The sequence below is a fragment of the Physcomitrium patens genome, chromosome 25 (assembly GCF_059467195.1).
Source record: "Physcomitrium patens ecotype Gransden chromosome 25, ASM5946719v1, whole genome shotgun sequence".
Classification (NCBI taxonomy): Eukaryota; Viridiplantae; Streptophyta; class Bryopsida; order Funariales; family Funariaceae; genus Physcomitrium; species Physcomitrium patens.
The window spans coordinates 10,162,144-10,178,203 of NC_143434.1; the positions used below are offsets into that span (position 1 = coordinate 10,162,144).

The following is a 16,060-nucleotide window of genomic DNA, read 5'->3' on the forward strand; positions in this document are numbered from 1 at the left end:
TTGACAATAGAAAATCTCCCTGTCACTTTTGTGGTAATATCAAATATATTCCTTATTTTTGTAGTAATATCATATCTACACTTCAATATGATAAGGTATGACAACTATTCCTTTCTAAGTACAACTAAGGCCCAACTTGTATGCTGCAAAGAAATTGGCAGATCATCTTTGGCATTTTTGGCACATTGAACTATTGTTGGGTAGTAATGGCTATGCCAAGCTTATTGCTTCAAAATTTGGTGAATACCATCATGGTATTAAGATTGATTCAATGAATCCTCTAATCATTTTTATTGCATAATTGTGACTTAGTAGTTAGTGTAAAGGCTACAAAGTCAAGCTATGAATGAGTATTAACTTCAATCTATATTACTTTATAATTTTTACCGTCTGCATGCTAAGATGAACGCAATTCAATCACTATCTATTCTAGATTGAGGCAAGCACATTACGGGCCGGTTTAGGAGAACATGATGCTAATGCAACTAGTGTATTAGCAACTCAATAAAGTTATTGCAAATGCAAAGCAGGTTAAGTCTACAATTGAAAAAAACCAGTCCTTGCTCATTCTTAAGGTGATCCATTCATGATGCTACAATAGGATTGGATTCTAAAATTTAAACCGATAAGAGCAAAAGTGATTAATAAACTTTGCAATGTCTTGGTGTACTTCTTTGTCCTTTGTAGGTGAGAAAAGCCAATAGGTGAATTTTGTGAGTTGAGTTTATGGCTTGGAACTTTAAAATAGAATATTACAAGTAAAAGAAACAATAGTTAAGAAAGATATTATTGTAGTCCATAAGAAGAGTTTTATCATGTGCATTCAAATGTTGGGATTCTTGTGCAAAAGTAGGCAAAAAAAATGAGACGTTTCAAATCATCTAACCACAAGTTTCTTCAATGTCAAAAACTATGTCTAACTTGGTGAGCTTTCTTGAATAGTGAAGTCAACATTGCTATCATGGTAAACATGCACTTTGTCAAATGGCCTCAAAAATGGCCACGCCGTAGTCTATGTGGCACAAGGAGGCATACTATGCCAAAATGTGCCAAAGATGGTCTACCAATTTCTCTACAACATATAGGTTGGATCTTAGTTGTACTTAAAAAAAATAGTTGTGATATCGAGTTGATGAATAGATTTGATACTATCACAAAAAAGAGGGATAGATTTGCTAATATCAAGAATATAAGAGTATTCTTGATATTTCAACATATTTCAAAGGAAAAAAAGACATTAGCTCCCAAAAAGAAATTCTCTAACTTGACAAGTCTCATAATTCCTAAAATCATCCAAGCAAGAAAAAAACTTTAATAGACTATCTCAAATAAACTCATAACCACATTTGTGTAAGTTTACGTGAAAAACACTGGTTTTAAATTAGGCTTGTCTTGGACACACACATACATATGTTAATATATATATATATATATATATATATATATATCTTCAAATTTGTGACACTTAACATGAGGAATCAGAATAAGATTGACAAAACCAAAAGTAGCATCCTCAGCATCAACCTTCAGGAACATATCATTTCAAGCTAAGGTCCCCAAATAGAGACTTCATTTTGGTTTCCGGAACAAGGGGAGTACAGTACACCCAGAACTGAAACCAGAGGTGTCAGTCCTGAAATGGGCTAGGAACCAAAATCTAAAATAACAGATGTAAACTTCTGATTAGCTAGCCTGCCAACGATGGTATTAGAGGCTAACAACTATCTCAATGAGGAGAAAAAATGCTGCTAAAAAAACTTCCAGCCTGTTCCAGGAACAAAACCTTCCACGACATGTATACAAGAACCTTACCAAACCAACTCGCTGAGACCATAAGCTGGATGGACAGAGGACGGGCAGCTAGCGACTTCCCACGTATCTTGTGCACCTTGGTGCAAATGATATAACATACCAGCTTACTACAACTCGAAACCTTTGGTGCAAATCAAGTTCTTCACCTTAGAGTATGATGTGATCATTAGAATTTCAGCAGGCTTTTGAATAACCTTTAGTACTATCAAAACAGAAAGCATGCCTCTGAAGACATCGAACAGGTAGGATTCCTACGACGGAAGATGGCGGCTCAGGAGTCCATCAAAGGCAGCATATAAGTCTTTGTTTTCTGGACCAAAAGTTTCCTCCGCTTTCCTAAGCGTCTCCTGCATAGGTAAGAACATGGAAATCATGATCGATCAATTCTGAGGAAACCAAACATAAACAAGATCCTCTAGGAGTGACACGAATAATCAGGATTAATATAGTATTTATAACTATTTAAATACTAGGATATTAAATATCACCCATAAAACATACAAATTTGGTAAATTATCAAACTTTGCAACAAAGGGAACAGCTTACCTCTCGTGTCTGCCGATGGGCATTGAGTTCCTTGATGTTAGCTAAGAAGGCACTAAATTGCTCATATGACAAACGATTCCTGCACCCATTACACAATCACAACTTTCGGATCAGGGTACAACAATCGACGAAAAGCCCAAACTAGAATGCATGCACAAAAGCCACATTGGCTTAATTGGAGGAGAAGCAGCGAGCCATTATAACCATGTAAGAGACAACATTGGAGACTTGGAAAGAGAGGTACCTAGCCTGACGGAAGAAATCTTTCCCATCTACTCGGGGTGTCCGAGCTGCCACAAGCGATGTAACGATGAGTTTTAAAACACAATTCAGTTCTCTTTTTCATGAAGAAAGTATATTGTCACTGAGGCAAGGAAATATTTCAGTCAGACGGAACAGGCGATCACACCACATTTTGGGAAGTTTTCTAAAGTAATATTAGAAGTTAAGGAAAGTAATTACATGGATCGGAGCCGTGACTCGGTGGGGAGTTTGGGGCAGTCGTGGACTGGCTGGTGGGTTTCGATGATGGGAGTGAGATTCTGTGAGAGTTGTCAGTCAAACTCATGCTCCTCCGTGGTGAAGTCCTTCCAGATCCTCTAGGTGATCCACTAGGAGTCAACTTTGGGCTCAAATGCGGTGTACCTCGGGCAGAATTATGAGCAGAACTTTGATAACGGGTGGGTGGCTTCAATGCTGCCCCTGTGATTTCAAAAGAAATATGACAGAGACGTCACTCTTTTTGTAGTCTTGGCCACAAAACTTCACAACCTAATCTCTCGAGCTGTACTGAAGCGAACCAGGTGCAAAAGCGGAGCTCACAAATGGCAATATCAGATCATCAGAAACTTACAAAACTGGCAATACTACAGGCCATTGCATGAATCAAACTAGTCATTATACAAGGTAGCATATTACGCAGTGAGCAAAGCTTAGCCTGTAAACGGCTGACGGATTCTAAGAACGACTTGGGATAGATTTGTAGGTAAACTTTGATCAAAAATCTCAAACCAGCATTTGACCTCTCAATAGTTCGTTTTGTTAAAATTAATTAATCAACTTCGAAATCTCAGACAACCATTAGAATTACAAACTACTGCTAATTAGGTGAACGAATTTACAAGCACCTTCTCGATAACCGCGCTCTTCAGTGGTTCCGGAGGAACTTGTACTAAAAGATTTAGCTGATTGACCATCGTCATCCAGAAGCTGAGCTCTGCTTACGGTAGATTCAGCTTCTGCAAACACATTATTCAAAATTAGTGTAAACATAACTCCAATCCTCTACTCTACTCTGACGAAATATGTCGTTTTCAGAAAGCATAGCTAGTCTTACATAATCTTATCTCAGTATATGAAATACTCATCTAGGAATACTCATCTCAATCTATCATGCACAACTATGCAACTTCCAAAAGGATGTAGAAACTCACGAGATGCTCTCCTTAGTGCCAGATTTGAATTTGCACCTCGCTTATCACCGCCTTCACCCTGAAGATATGAAAACCAGAGCGCGTTTCAAAGTGAATCTGGCTGACCTAGCTCGAAGACAGTGGATTCCCTTACATAGCGAAATTCAACAGCAATCTAACATGCTACTGATTTAACCAGGCTCGGACGCTACTCGAAGACAAAAGTGTAAAATTGACACTCGAAAGAAATTGACAATTATCTAAAGAGTATAAACCAAACGATGTCCATCGAAAAGAGAACCTCTCATCTTCCTCTCTCACCATATTTAGTAAAGAGAATGATTGAAGACTAGGTTAGATACTTACGTAAGGATGGTCGTCATCTTCTTGAAGAGATTGCATAAGTGTGCGCTTAAATGTCTCCAGCTGCAGGATATAACGAAAGCAGATCAAAAACATAAAACGCAGAATACTGTCAAAGTCACACAGGCACATGAAAGATCTCGAAAACCTCCGTCTCGAATGCTTTCAGAGATAAAAGCATGTGAAAACGTTCTGAAGTAAGAAGCAGCTAAACAAATACATTCATGCTGATTGGTTCAATATTCTATCGTGAAAGAAAATGTACACGATCGTACATTGAATCCAGAACCCTCATAGGTTATTTGAGATTGAAACAAAGAAGGATGCTACTTGTTAACTCAGAAAAACAAATATGTTCGTGCACTTGTAACTTAGAATTAGGGTTCAGACCAGCCAGATTCTAGCCAAAAATTCGGCGAGATAACATCCAACGTACCTTCGCAACATCTCTCATCAGCTTTTTCACTTGAGCTGCCAAAGCATTTTTCTCATTTGCTAGCTTGGTCTGTCAAAACAAACATAAAACAGTAGTTCACAGAATGAGAGATGTAAAAGGACCACCATCTAGACGCTGCAGCAGAGAAAACCTGGAGAAACCGTAAATTAACAGAATGTCCCTAGACTGCTGGATGGAGGTGACCCTATTATATGCTCTAAAAGGCTGCCTGTAAAAGTAAGTATTTAGGCCCAAAGAAAGGTCCATAAACAAAAGCAGTTATTTGGAAATCAAAAACATAAATCCTTTTCAGTTACTAAAATGAAATGGAGAAGGTAGCTAAAGACTATCTGAAGCACGATGGGATTGCACCGCGATTGTCAGAACCTAAAAGCTACTGCCTTAAATTTAAAAATCAGTTGCATGACGAGGGTACAAATTTAATGCTTTTTAAAACAACCTCATGTCAGAACACATCAAGGCCAGAAAAAAATGTATGTATGTATGTATGTATAAATATATCGTTACGTACTTAATACATTGCAACCGTCTTAGCAGTAAAGGAAGCACAAAACATGGGACTGTCTAACGATCGAGAGCACAGGTGCTAACAGGTGGATAATGGTATGCTACGAGGACTGCAATCCATGTGTAGATTTTCACAGCATAGGTTCTACCGACCGGACATGCTAAGGTATGTAATCGAGACTATTAAATGACAATGAAAAAACTCAATCCGCATAGATGTCGAACGAGTTCTAAGAGTATTTTCACTCCAAAAACAAAGTAAGCGAAACGCGAATTCGCCAAACCGAAAGAGTGCCAGAGCTTGTGCCAGCTGACCTTGATGACCACTGAATGTACCAACTTGAAATGAGGATAATAGGACAAGCGGATCCTTGCGAGTGCAACAAAAAGGGAAATGCCGATCTCAATTTGGACTTAATCACAAAATAATGTGATGAAAACAGGTTCACCGCCACATTCACTTGCTCAACGCAGCCATCAGCCACGAGCACATTGGCAGCTATGAGAAAAATCCCAAGGACCAAGTCTCACACTCCACTTCCGGAATTTCAAAATTCAAAAGGAAACCAATCCACATCACCACGCAAGGATCGCAATCCAGCCATCCAAATTCCTCATAAAGGGAAAAACAGTCAACCGACCTGCTCATCCAAAGCGTGCGACAGCCTGGAGCTGGTCTCCTGCAAGGTATTCTCCGCCTCCACAACGCGCTCCTGCAAACCATAAGTCAGGTGCTCCTTCTCCGCCAGCTTCTGGCGCAGCTTCCCCGTCTCGCTTTCCAGCTTCGAAACTCGGGCCGCGACCGCCATGGCAGTAATCCGCCTGGCCACATCGAGCTGCTCGTAGGGATCGGAAGGCAACACAGCCAGCATCTCCTGCGGAAGCTCGAATTCGCCAGCGCCATTGCTCATGGCACCCGCGTAGGGACTCCCGCTCTTGCTCATCCCCACTCCCCTCCTCACACCCTAACCTCGCACCAGGACCACCACCACTAGCACCACCACGACGACGACGAGCTCGCGCAGGCGTTGAAGGAGTAAATGGTGCGTAAGAGCTTCACGGCAGTGAGAGAGGGAGGAAGGGCCGGGCCGGGCCACCGGGCCCCGTCCCCACCCGTGCCCTAATGGGGCGGGCGCGAGAGTAGTGCCCTCCTCGCTCTGTATTCGTTTTTTAAAAACATTTGAAATGATTAAACTTATTATATCCATTTTGTTAATATGTAACTGAACTTTCTTGTTTTTCATCCCTTGGGGGTGTTGTAATGCAATTCAGATTCAGATGGTGAAATGAGCCAGATTGAGATCCTTTTACAATTCTTAATTGTTGGGCAAAAAGTTGAAATGTAATATGTTGAAAGTCGGAGTTGATTATTGAGTTCATATCCAATTTGATGAGCCACAGAAAAATAAATTTTATTGATAATATATATATATATATATATATATATAGATTCTACAGAGTAACTTTTTTTAATAATTTTTTCGTGTGTTTTGTTGTTTGGATAATAATTATAAATCAACAATTTAATTTTGTTTATAACATTATTTTACATATTGACATCAAATTTTACATACTTTGAGATTTAAATCTTTTGGTGTTTTGCTTATGTTACTTATATTTTGAGTTTTCAATTAAACACTTATATTAAGGTATGGAACTAAAGTCTATTATTACAACACTTGTGCAGTCTTGTATTCCTTTTAAATAGGAATTTGAAGTTTTGGCTCTTATTCTTTAGTTTTAGGTTTTTACATTTTTATTTATACATATATTATTTTTACAAAGAACTCAAATTTAATAATGCTAAAAAAATTATATTGATATTCAATTTAAAATAAATAATATATATATATATATATATATATATATATATATATATATTCTAATCAAGAGACTTTTAGAAATTAATCTTAGGTTCATGTTTTCTTATTTTAATTTAATATTGAAAAAAATACACTATTTATATTTTTACTTCTAAACTATATTTATTTAGAAATATATAAATTTATAAATGTTGTATTAAAACATATCTAGTTAATTTCATATTGAGCTTCAATTGTAGTTTTTTCTTCTAAAAATGTTTGTTCTTTTTCATGTCATGTCATTTTATTTTTTAACTTTTATTTACCTCATTGGTTTTTTTAATGATTATAGTACATAATTATAAGATTTTTATAAATAAAGATATTAAAAATTTAAAATAGATTAAAAATTAATTCTAATTTATATAGAATATGTATTTTTTTAAATACATACCTTTAAAAAAATTAAGATAATATATTTTTTAATAAAATTTTAGAAAATATTCAATAGTTTATATGTATTACTTTTTATATAATTACTTGACCATCTCTAGGCATCACTTATTATAAAACCAATAAGCAATCTATTTCTTCTATTAATATTAATTATTTAAACCTTTACTCTTATTTCATGTGGAATAATTTAGCAATGGATGTATGTCATTTCTTGTGGAATTATCAAGCAATCTATATGTGCTATTATATATTAGGACTTATTAATGATTTATTTATATAAATTCACACAAATATTTTTAGATATTACTTGTAGAATTATTAGTACTATTTTATGCTCTAATTTTTATGTCTTTTTTTAAAGCAATAAAATAAACAACTTTCATAACTTTTAGTCAATAATTTTTATTATTAATTTTAGTTTTAATATAAAAAAAAATTATTAAAAAGATTCTAATAAATATTAAATAATTTTTATTATTTTATCTATATAATCTTAATATAATATTTAATATAATTTATTTTTTTTACTAATATTCTTTAAAAAAAATTAAATTATTATTTTATTTATATATATATATATATAAAAATATATATATTCATAAAATTAGTAGTGCAGATTTAAAAGATTGATTGCATAATTAAAGGAATGATATTACTATAGTTTTTTTTAATTTTTTTGCTAAAATAAATATGGAATATATTCATTATATTAATAAAGTGATAAAAGTACATTAAACTACTTAATTCTTTACATCTAAAAGGCAAAGTGACAAGGACATGAATCACAAACAGTAGTATGATATTAGAACTAAAATAGCTATTACCAAAGACAAGAAAACTAGAGACTATTAAAACTAAACAAAGAACAAGAAAGGTGTTGATAAGAATGAAGAAGGCTACACTCTTGTCTCAATGTATAATATCTAATTAAGAGCTACATGACAACATTTTATAGACCTCTAACTTAAACTTATAAAACAAGTTTCTTCTATGTTTGCCATATGGTCAACATGTACCACAAGCCACTAATATATGCAGCACATAGCTAATTTGTTGGTTAAGATTTCAACCTACCAACTATTAACAAAAATATATAAAGTCAAATTTGCATCTATAAAGTTTTTTAGAAGCTTCACTACAAGATATTATCAAATATACCTACATTTATTTTCTATCTAATATTTCTTATCTAGATAGATAAATATGTTTGTGACAATGTCATATATATATATATATATATATATATATATAATAAAACAATTGAATTGAAATAAGTAGAAGTAAAAAAATTTGATAATAACTTATGAAAAAGCTTTTTAAAAGCTTCATAGGTGTGGATTTAACCTGATACATGTTTGTAGGTGATTGGTAGGTTGAAAATTGGGCCAACAAATTGGCCACATAGTGCACATTTTGATAACTTATTTTCCAAGTTGGATACATGTCTGAGGCCTTATAGAACATTATTATGTATCTCATGATTAGATAGTATATATGGAGGCAAGAATGAAACTTTCTTTATTCTTTTCAAAGCCTTTTTTTTTTCTTAGCCTTATTTCAAGAATCTCTAATCTTTTTGTTTTAGATAATAATTATGTTAGTTTTAATATTATACTATTTTTAGATAAATATCTATTTTTTTATAGTGATATAAAAATATATTGATTTTTTTTTTGTTTATGATTCATGTCCTTGAAAAACATTTATGTATTATGTTCTTTGAATAAGATTTTTTATTGGCATTTTTTTCTATTAAAAAAAATATAAGAAATATGTTGAATATTTTAAAGAAACTATGTCTAAGTATTTTAGGCATTACAAAGATGCTATTACGGATCTTAGCCTTAAGAATTTTTAAATAAATTAAATAATTATTATTCCTAATGTCCCTCTATATAATTAAAAAATATATTTAAAAAAGAGGTTTTACAAAGATGGATATATGTTTAAGATCTATTTAAATATAATTTGATATTATTTTTTTGTTGAAAATTCTTTTTCGTATAAAATAATGATGCACTTTTATATATTTTATTTTTGTATAAAATATTAGATTTTTTTTAATTTATTTACAAAATAATTATCATAGTTAACTAAAAGAGTGTTTGATATCAAAGCTTATATTATTGATAGTAAAGGTAGGCTTTTAGAATGAATAAATATTGATATTTGTAAGAATTTTTTAATCTAAATTGCTTCTAAGGTGCCATCTAGAAGATTGATCTATTTTGACTTAATAAAGCTTTTGGTGACGATTTTTTTCTTCTTACTTTGCTATATCATTGTAGAACTTACAATGAAGAAGCTATAATCCTTTGCAAAGTGTCAAGTGTTAGAACAAGTTATATAATTTTTATTGGTGTAGCCTTTAATAGTCATGTTTTTTTTTGTTTGTAATTTTTATCCAAAGTGTATTATTTTTTTGACATAATATAAAATGCGCTTTATTGCATCTAAATAAGTTAGTTGGAGATTTGACATAAACATGAAGATTGAATTTATAGAGTGTATTAAATCTAATTAGTTTATAATTATTAACTATAACAAAATTTGTATTCTTTCAATTTTTTTAAAATCTTTATTATATCAATTAAAAAATATTATATTAAATAAAATACTTCAATTTTTAAATTATGAAATATATAATAATTATAATGAATTTAAAATAAAGGAAAAAATTCATAAATGCCATTGGTGTTTGTTGATATATCAAGAATATCAATTTATTTTGATAATAGCAAATTTGCCCCTCACAAAAGTGATAATATCTAACATACCTTTGATCTTAATAAACTATAAAATATAGTTTTTATTATAGTTTGAACTAAGCCCAAAGCGCATGCTGCACACTTTGGCACGGCACTCCTCTTCTTTCCTTGATTTTGCCTGAAAAATATGTTGATGCTGCAGCTACAGCTGCTTGGTAGTGTGGAAAAGTTGCCTAGCATTCATGCTTATAGTACATTGGCCCCGCACCTATAGCAGTCCCACACTCCACCACCACTTGAAGTGGATTTGATCATAACAACATGCCTTTCACAATGCCATCTTCTCACAATACTATCAATATACATAAATTTTGAATCTTTTTTGAGAAGTGTTCAGGTCTTGAATTGCTTGATACTATTTACAAAGGATATTTAGATAAGGACTGATTGTTGACGAGGTTATGTTTTTGCATTGTTGGATTTTAAAAGAATGTGATTTTGATTGATGTTTATATATTGATTGAGTGTGGGTGATTTGATTATTCCTAGTGTTGGAAGTACTTCCTATTCCCAAATACAAAAGTAAGATTGTACAATACATCAATTTTACTAATTTAAGAGAATGTTTCATTGATTGAGAAATGCTAAATTCAACTTGAAGTATACAATAGTAATTTGATTTTCAACTTTTAACATGGTTTCATCAAAAGTCATTTCAGACTCAATAAGATATTTATTACAATTATTAATAATATATTTTATAAAATATTCATGGAATAAAAAAATATTCATACTATATATATTTTAATATTTTTATTTTAAAGTTTTTATAGAAACATACACTCCAGTCCTAATGTTCCCTAATAATTGCTAAATATTTTGCATTTGACTTTGTATTCTTAAAACTCAATGAATATGGTTGACTTTAGTGTATTACATTTGAAAAAATGAATCATTAAACAAAAAATAATATTTGTTAATGCTCTCATGCTTACATTACATTGGCTTTGCAACTGTAATTGTCCCACACTCCACCCCTGCCCAAAGTGGATTTGATCAGAACAACATCCCTCTCATAATGCCATCTTCTCACAACTCTATCAATATATGTAAATTTTGAAATGTAATTTTTCATCAATTTTATTTTTGAGTGTGTGAAATAGAATTTAATGAAATTGTTAATATGTGATATGAATAAATTGAATAACTAAGTGCATGTGCAAATCAAAGAATATTTATGATTGTTGTAATGTTCTGTGAGTAACATTGAGTACCACAATTTTTTATAAGTATTAAAATAATAATAATAATAATAGTTCATCACATTTCCATGTTATACTCTTGAAACTACTCTTTTATATAATGTAAAATAAGAAGTCCCATACACACCATGCAAGACATAAAATCCATGGTTTAACCACATATCATCTTTATTTTGAATTTCTTGTAACTTGCACGCTATCAAATTTTCAATTGAATTAACTTGTAATTTTATAATAGAATAAAATATAAAATAAAATCATATATATATATATATATATATATATATGCATGTGTATAATAGTTTTAAAAAATAAATATGTATTGGCTAAAATTTAAAATGGTAGAAAATCAAGTATAGTTTTATTTTACTATGAAATAATATTAAAATCAAATGAAGAGTTAATACATACAAAACTTCTAAAAAAGTTGAAGATGATTTTTATATAGTATTTATAACTTCATCTTTATAAAAGAAGAAATATTAAATATTTTTTTTATGATAATTGATATTAATAAAAAATTCTAAAAAATTCTACACAATGCTTTTGTCATGGACACAGAAATACAAGCTCGAGATCTAAGAAGAAGTTCAAGAAGAACTAGCAAGAACTAGATTAATCAGATGAATATAAGAACAACACCAGAGAGGTGAACTAGAGCTCCAAGAGATGTGTTGTCGAGATTGAAGAACTCTTCAGCCTAGATTCCAATATATACTCCTATTTAGGAAGCTTCTCAAGTAACTTCCATTAACTAGGAAGCTTTTAGAAGGTTCCAGAGACTTGCTTCTAGAAGGTTCTAAAAACTTGTTTCTAGAAGGTTCTAAGGACTATGTCCCTAACAGCTTTTAATAAAATAAAATATTATTATTAAAGATTTATTATTAAGATACCATTGTATCTTTTATTCATTTATATTTTCCTAAAAAATTGGCAACAAATGACAAACGATGTACCTTCCTTGAACGATCTTATAAACGCTCTTGCTCCAATGAATAAGGATTTCTCTATTCGGGGTTTTCTACTAGGCTTGCTCTTGGGTGGTTTTGTGGGAAAGGTCATCTTCCACAACCTCCAATCTATGGATGGGTTATGATTTTTCAACCAGGAAAGACCAAGAATAATAGGATTTGATGGAGTTCTAATAATATTAAAAATAATATGACTACTATGGCCCTTAAACGTCACTTTTATAGGTTCTGATTCATGGGTGACACTACCAGACAATAAAGGTCGCCCATCTATGACCTCAACGTGAACAGGTTTGGATTTTTGTACTAAAGAGATCTTATGACGCTTCGCAAATTCTTCGTCTAAGAAACAAGCAGATGCTCCTGAATCTAATAATGCTAAGGTTCTCAGTTTTTGAGGGCCAATAAACAAAGGGATTGTAAAACAAAGGGCAGATTGAGCGGAAAGAAAGGAACCTAGTTGTTGTTGCGATATTTCAGTGTCCAGCTGCACGGTTCTTATTGTAGCTGGGCATCCTCGTTTTCTTGAACAAACGTGCCCCAGGTCCTGACAATCCATCGATTTTGCTTCTTGGGGCAATTTCCAACTTTGTGGCCTTCTTCACTACAATACAAGCATAGACCTTCCTCCATACTCCACTTTTTTTCTTCTAGAGTAAGGAATTTGACATGTACCGCATCAATTTACATGTCTTCTACCTCTGAATGTGAATTCATGCTACTTGTCGATATAGTTGGGGCGTGGCAAACCGTATGTTGTCTTGAGCATTGGTCTTGGCGACATTGGAATAGGCAGTTATTGCACTTCACAGCTTGGCTAATAGCTTCATTGAGCATTCGCGGATCAGGAAGAATTAACAGCAAATCTTTCACATCATCTCTTAAACCCCAATAGAATTGACTCATCCATGCTTTTTTGTCCCAATTGATGTCGCATGCTAATTGCCTGAAATTCAATGCATAGACTGATGTAGAGCGCATCCCTTGTCTTAATGACCGGATCTTTGTTGTAGCCTATCGAACCTTGTCGTGTTCACCAAATGCTTCCGTTAATGCCTCCAAAAAGATTTCAAAGTTGTTTAGTATGGACGGTCATTTCTCAAACAAAGGAGCAAACCATGATAGAGCTTGTCTTGTAAGTAAGGATCCAACAAGCCCAACACATGACTCCTCCGTTGGATAGCGTTCGGACTGTAAAACTATTATCAACCTGATTTGATTGACAAATCCTCAAAACTTGGAACACATACCATCAAACTTGTCCAAAAGGCTAATTCGGGGCTCCTTGTGTTGTAGAACCAACGGTGCTTGTCGAACCTCAGGTAAAGTTGCTTCTCCAAGTGCAGAAGTTTGAGGTTGGTGCAACCTAGATTGTGCCATCCTAGATGCTCCATCATTATGAAGCCTTGCTACGACTCCTTCAATCTCTACAGTTCTTTGCGATAACGTAGGGAGGGCATTCATGATAGCATCCAACTTGGACTCCAAACTTTTCGTCATACTAATGTCTTGACCTCTAGCCATTCTAAGAGAAGGACAGAAATGACTCTACAAGAAGAGAATATTGGTTTATAGGAGGGTACTCCACAACCTCTAAAATACCTTAAGAGCTTCAAGAAAAGGAGTAATCCACTCTCTCCAAGAAGAATAAGACTCCAATATTGTAACAAAAGAAGTATCAATTTAGAGGAGGGTAATCCACAACCTTTAAAATGCTAGTACACCTTCAAGCAGAGAGGTAATCCACACTCTAACAAGGAAGAAACTAGCTCTGATATCTGAGGTGAGTACAATCTCGATAAATTGTCATGGACACAGAAATACAGGCTCGAGATCTAACAAGAAGTTCAAGAAGAACTAACAAGAACTAGATTAATCAGATGAATACAAGAACAACACCAGAGAGGTGAGCTAGAGCTCCAAGAGATGTGTTGTCGAGACTGAAGAACTCTTCAACCTAGATTCCAATATATACTCCTACTTAGGAAGCTTCTCAAGCAACTTTCATCAACTAAGAAGCTTCTAGAAGGTTCTAGAAACTTATCTCTAGAAGGTTCTAGAAACTTATCTCTAGAAGATTCTAAGGACTATGTCCCTAACAGCTTTTAATAAAATAAAATATTATTATTAAAGATTTATTAATAAGATACCATTGTATCTTTTATTCATTTATATTTTCCTAAAAAACTATTGCAATTCTACCAATTTGATATATAAATTTTGAATTCAAATATCTATGATATTATATCATAAATATTATATTCATATATCAGATTAGATTTTTAAATTTATATATTGTATTATTGTATATCATATGAATTCAAAATCATATGTCATATTAGATTTTCAAAAAAAATTATACCTTATGAAATATGTTTGAAAGAAAAAAAAAGTGGTATTTCAATAAATAACTAAAATATAAGTATTAATACATAATACTGATGATGATAATAATAATAATAGAAAAATGAAGTTTAGTATTTTTACAATGATATCAAGCTTTCTTGAATTACAATTGTATAGATTTTAAAGAGGATTAAAATTATGGTCAAAATTTTAGCACATGTTCTTAAAAACCTAGGCCTTATTATTTAAAATAATAATATAAAGAACTTATCTTTTTTCTATTTTTAGATAAAATTAATAAATGAGACATATAAGGTTAGGTATACTAGATAATTTGGGCAAATTTTACTATATACAAATCTATGTAGAGAAGAAATGAGATTAATAAAATTTAGATTCAAAACCATGAAGCTTCCAAGTTGGGTTTTATAAGGTTACAAGTAAGCCTTATAATGATTATCTCTCTCAAATATGACATCTTTAAATATTATATTAAGTGACATTTCAACAATGCAATTAAATTGGTTCTTTACAAGTTAAGAAATTATGTCCAATATTCTCATATTGATTACATCTAAACATTCTTTTGGTTGTCTCCATATCCTTTATATAAATATAACATTTCTTTGGATGGCCAAGTGAATATTGTGTGTAGGATGGTGGGATTAAACTTACATCAATTTTGTTGTTACTTGGTTTTATCTAATACTTGATTGATTGTATGGAAGTTATAGCTATTGCATAAATTGATCACTAGGCTTGAATAGTATAAAAGTAAGTAGTGTACTCTGCAATTGATTGTTGCATGAATAACACAATATTAATTATATGTATGTATGGGATTCCAAATAGTTGCCACTAATTACAAGTATATGTGTTGTTTTAAAAATTCAAGACATTAGAGAATTGCTCCAACATACATTCAAAAATAGTATTTGATGCAAGAATGATGTAATAGCCATGTGTAAATGTCATTGACCATTTAATTTGCTGTTATATACAAGTTGATAATGGTCTTTTAATTATATTTGTAATAATATGTTACTCATTGTATTATACCATAATTTGTTGACAAATTATTTCTGACATTAGAATTAAAGATATTTCATGTGCTTCTAAAATCTAAGAATTTAGAGATTTTAAAATATTTGGAGTCATGTAATCAAATCAAATTTTGTCAAACTATGACAATATCCAATATTGTGGTCTAGTGCACATTAAGTATTTTCTATCTTCTTCAAATACAACCAAAACTTTTGACAATTCAATATTAAAATTAAGAACAATCAGTGCTCGTGCTACTACCTAAGATGTTGTATAAGCAATGGATTTTTAAATTATTGTTGTAAGTTTTTAATTAAATGGTGTATATAAAATACATGTTTGCATGTTGGAAATGTATAGTTGACAATATCAAT

At 32.1% G+C, this 16,060-nt stretch overlaps 1 protein-coding gene across 1 annotated transcript; it reads right to left on the minus strand.

The window, feature by feature from the left end:
• Window positions 1-1,537: 1,537 nt before the first annotated feature.
• Window positions 1,538-6,139, minus strand: LOC112277147 (uncharacterized protein At4g15545). Its single transcript, XM_024509169.3, has 9 exons — window positions 5,739-6,139; window positions 4,570-4,638; window positions 4,137-4,196; window positions 3,792-3,849; window positions 3,486-3,596; window positions 2,821-3,060; window positions 2,603-2,648; window positions 2,359-2,437; window positions 1,538-2,159 (listed from the first exon to the last, which is right to left on the minus strand). Exons 1-9 carry the CDS (start codon window positions 6,039-6,041, stop codon window positions 2,064-2,066), a joined length of 1,062 nt encoding a protein of 353 aa, XP_024364937.1. The 5' UTR covers window positions 6,042-6,139; the 3' UTR covers window positions 1,538-2,063.
• Between the last annotated feature and the right edge of the window lie 9,921 nt (window positions 6,140-16,060).

Excerpts from the sequence above, each read along its gene's own strand:
- LOC112277147 (XM_024509169.3), bottom strand. The coding sequence starts at position 6,041 with ATGAGCAAGAGCGGGAGTCCCTACGCGGGTGCCATGAGCAATGGCGCT. Across the intron at positions 2,438-2,602 it reads GATTTCTTCCGTCAGGCTAG|GAATCGTTTGTCATATGAGC; the intron begins GTACCTCTCTTT and ends TAATGGGTGCAG. Across the intron at positions 2,160-2,358 it reads CCCATCGGCAGACACGAGAG|GAGACGCTTAGGAAAGCGGA; the intron begins GTAAGCTGTTCC and ends TTACCTATGCAG.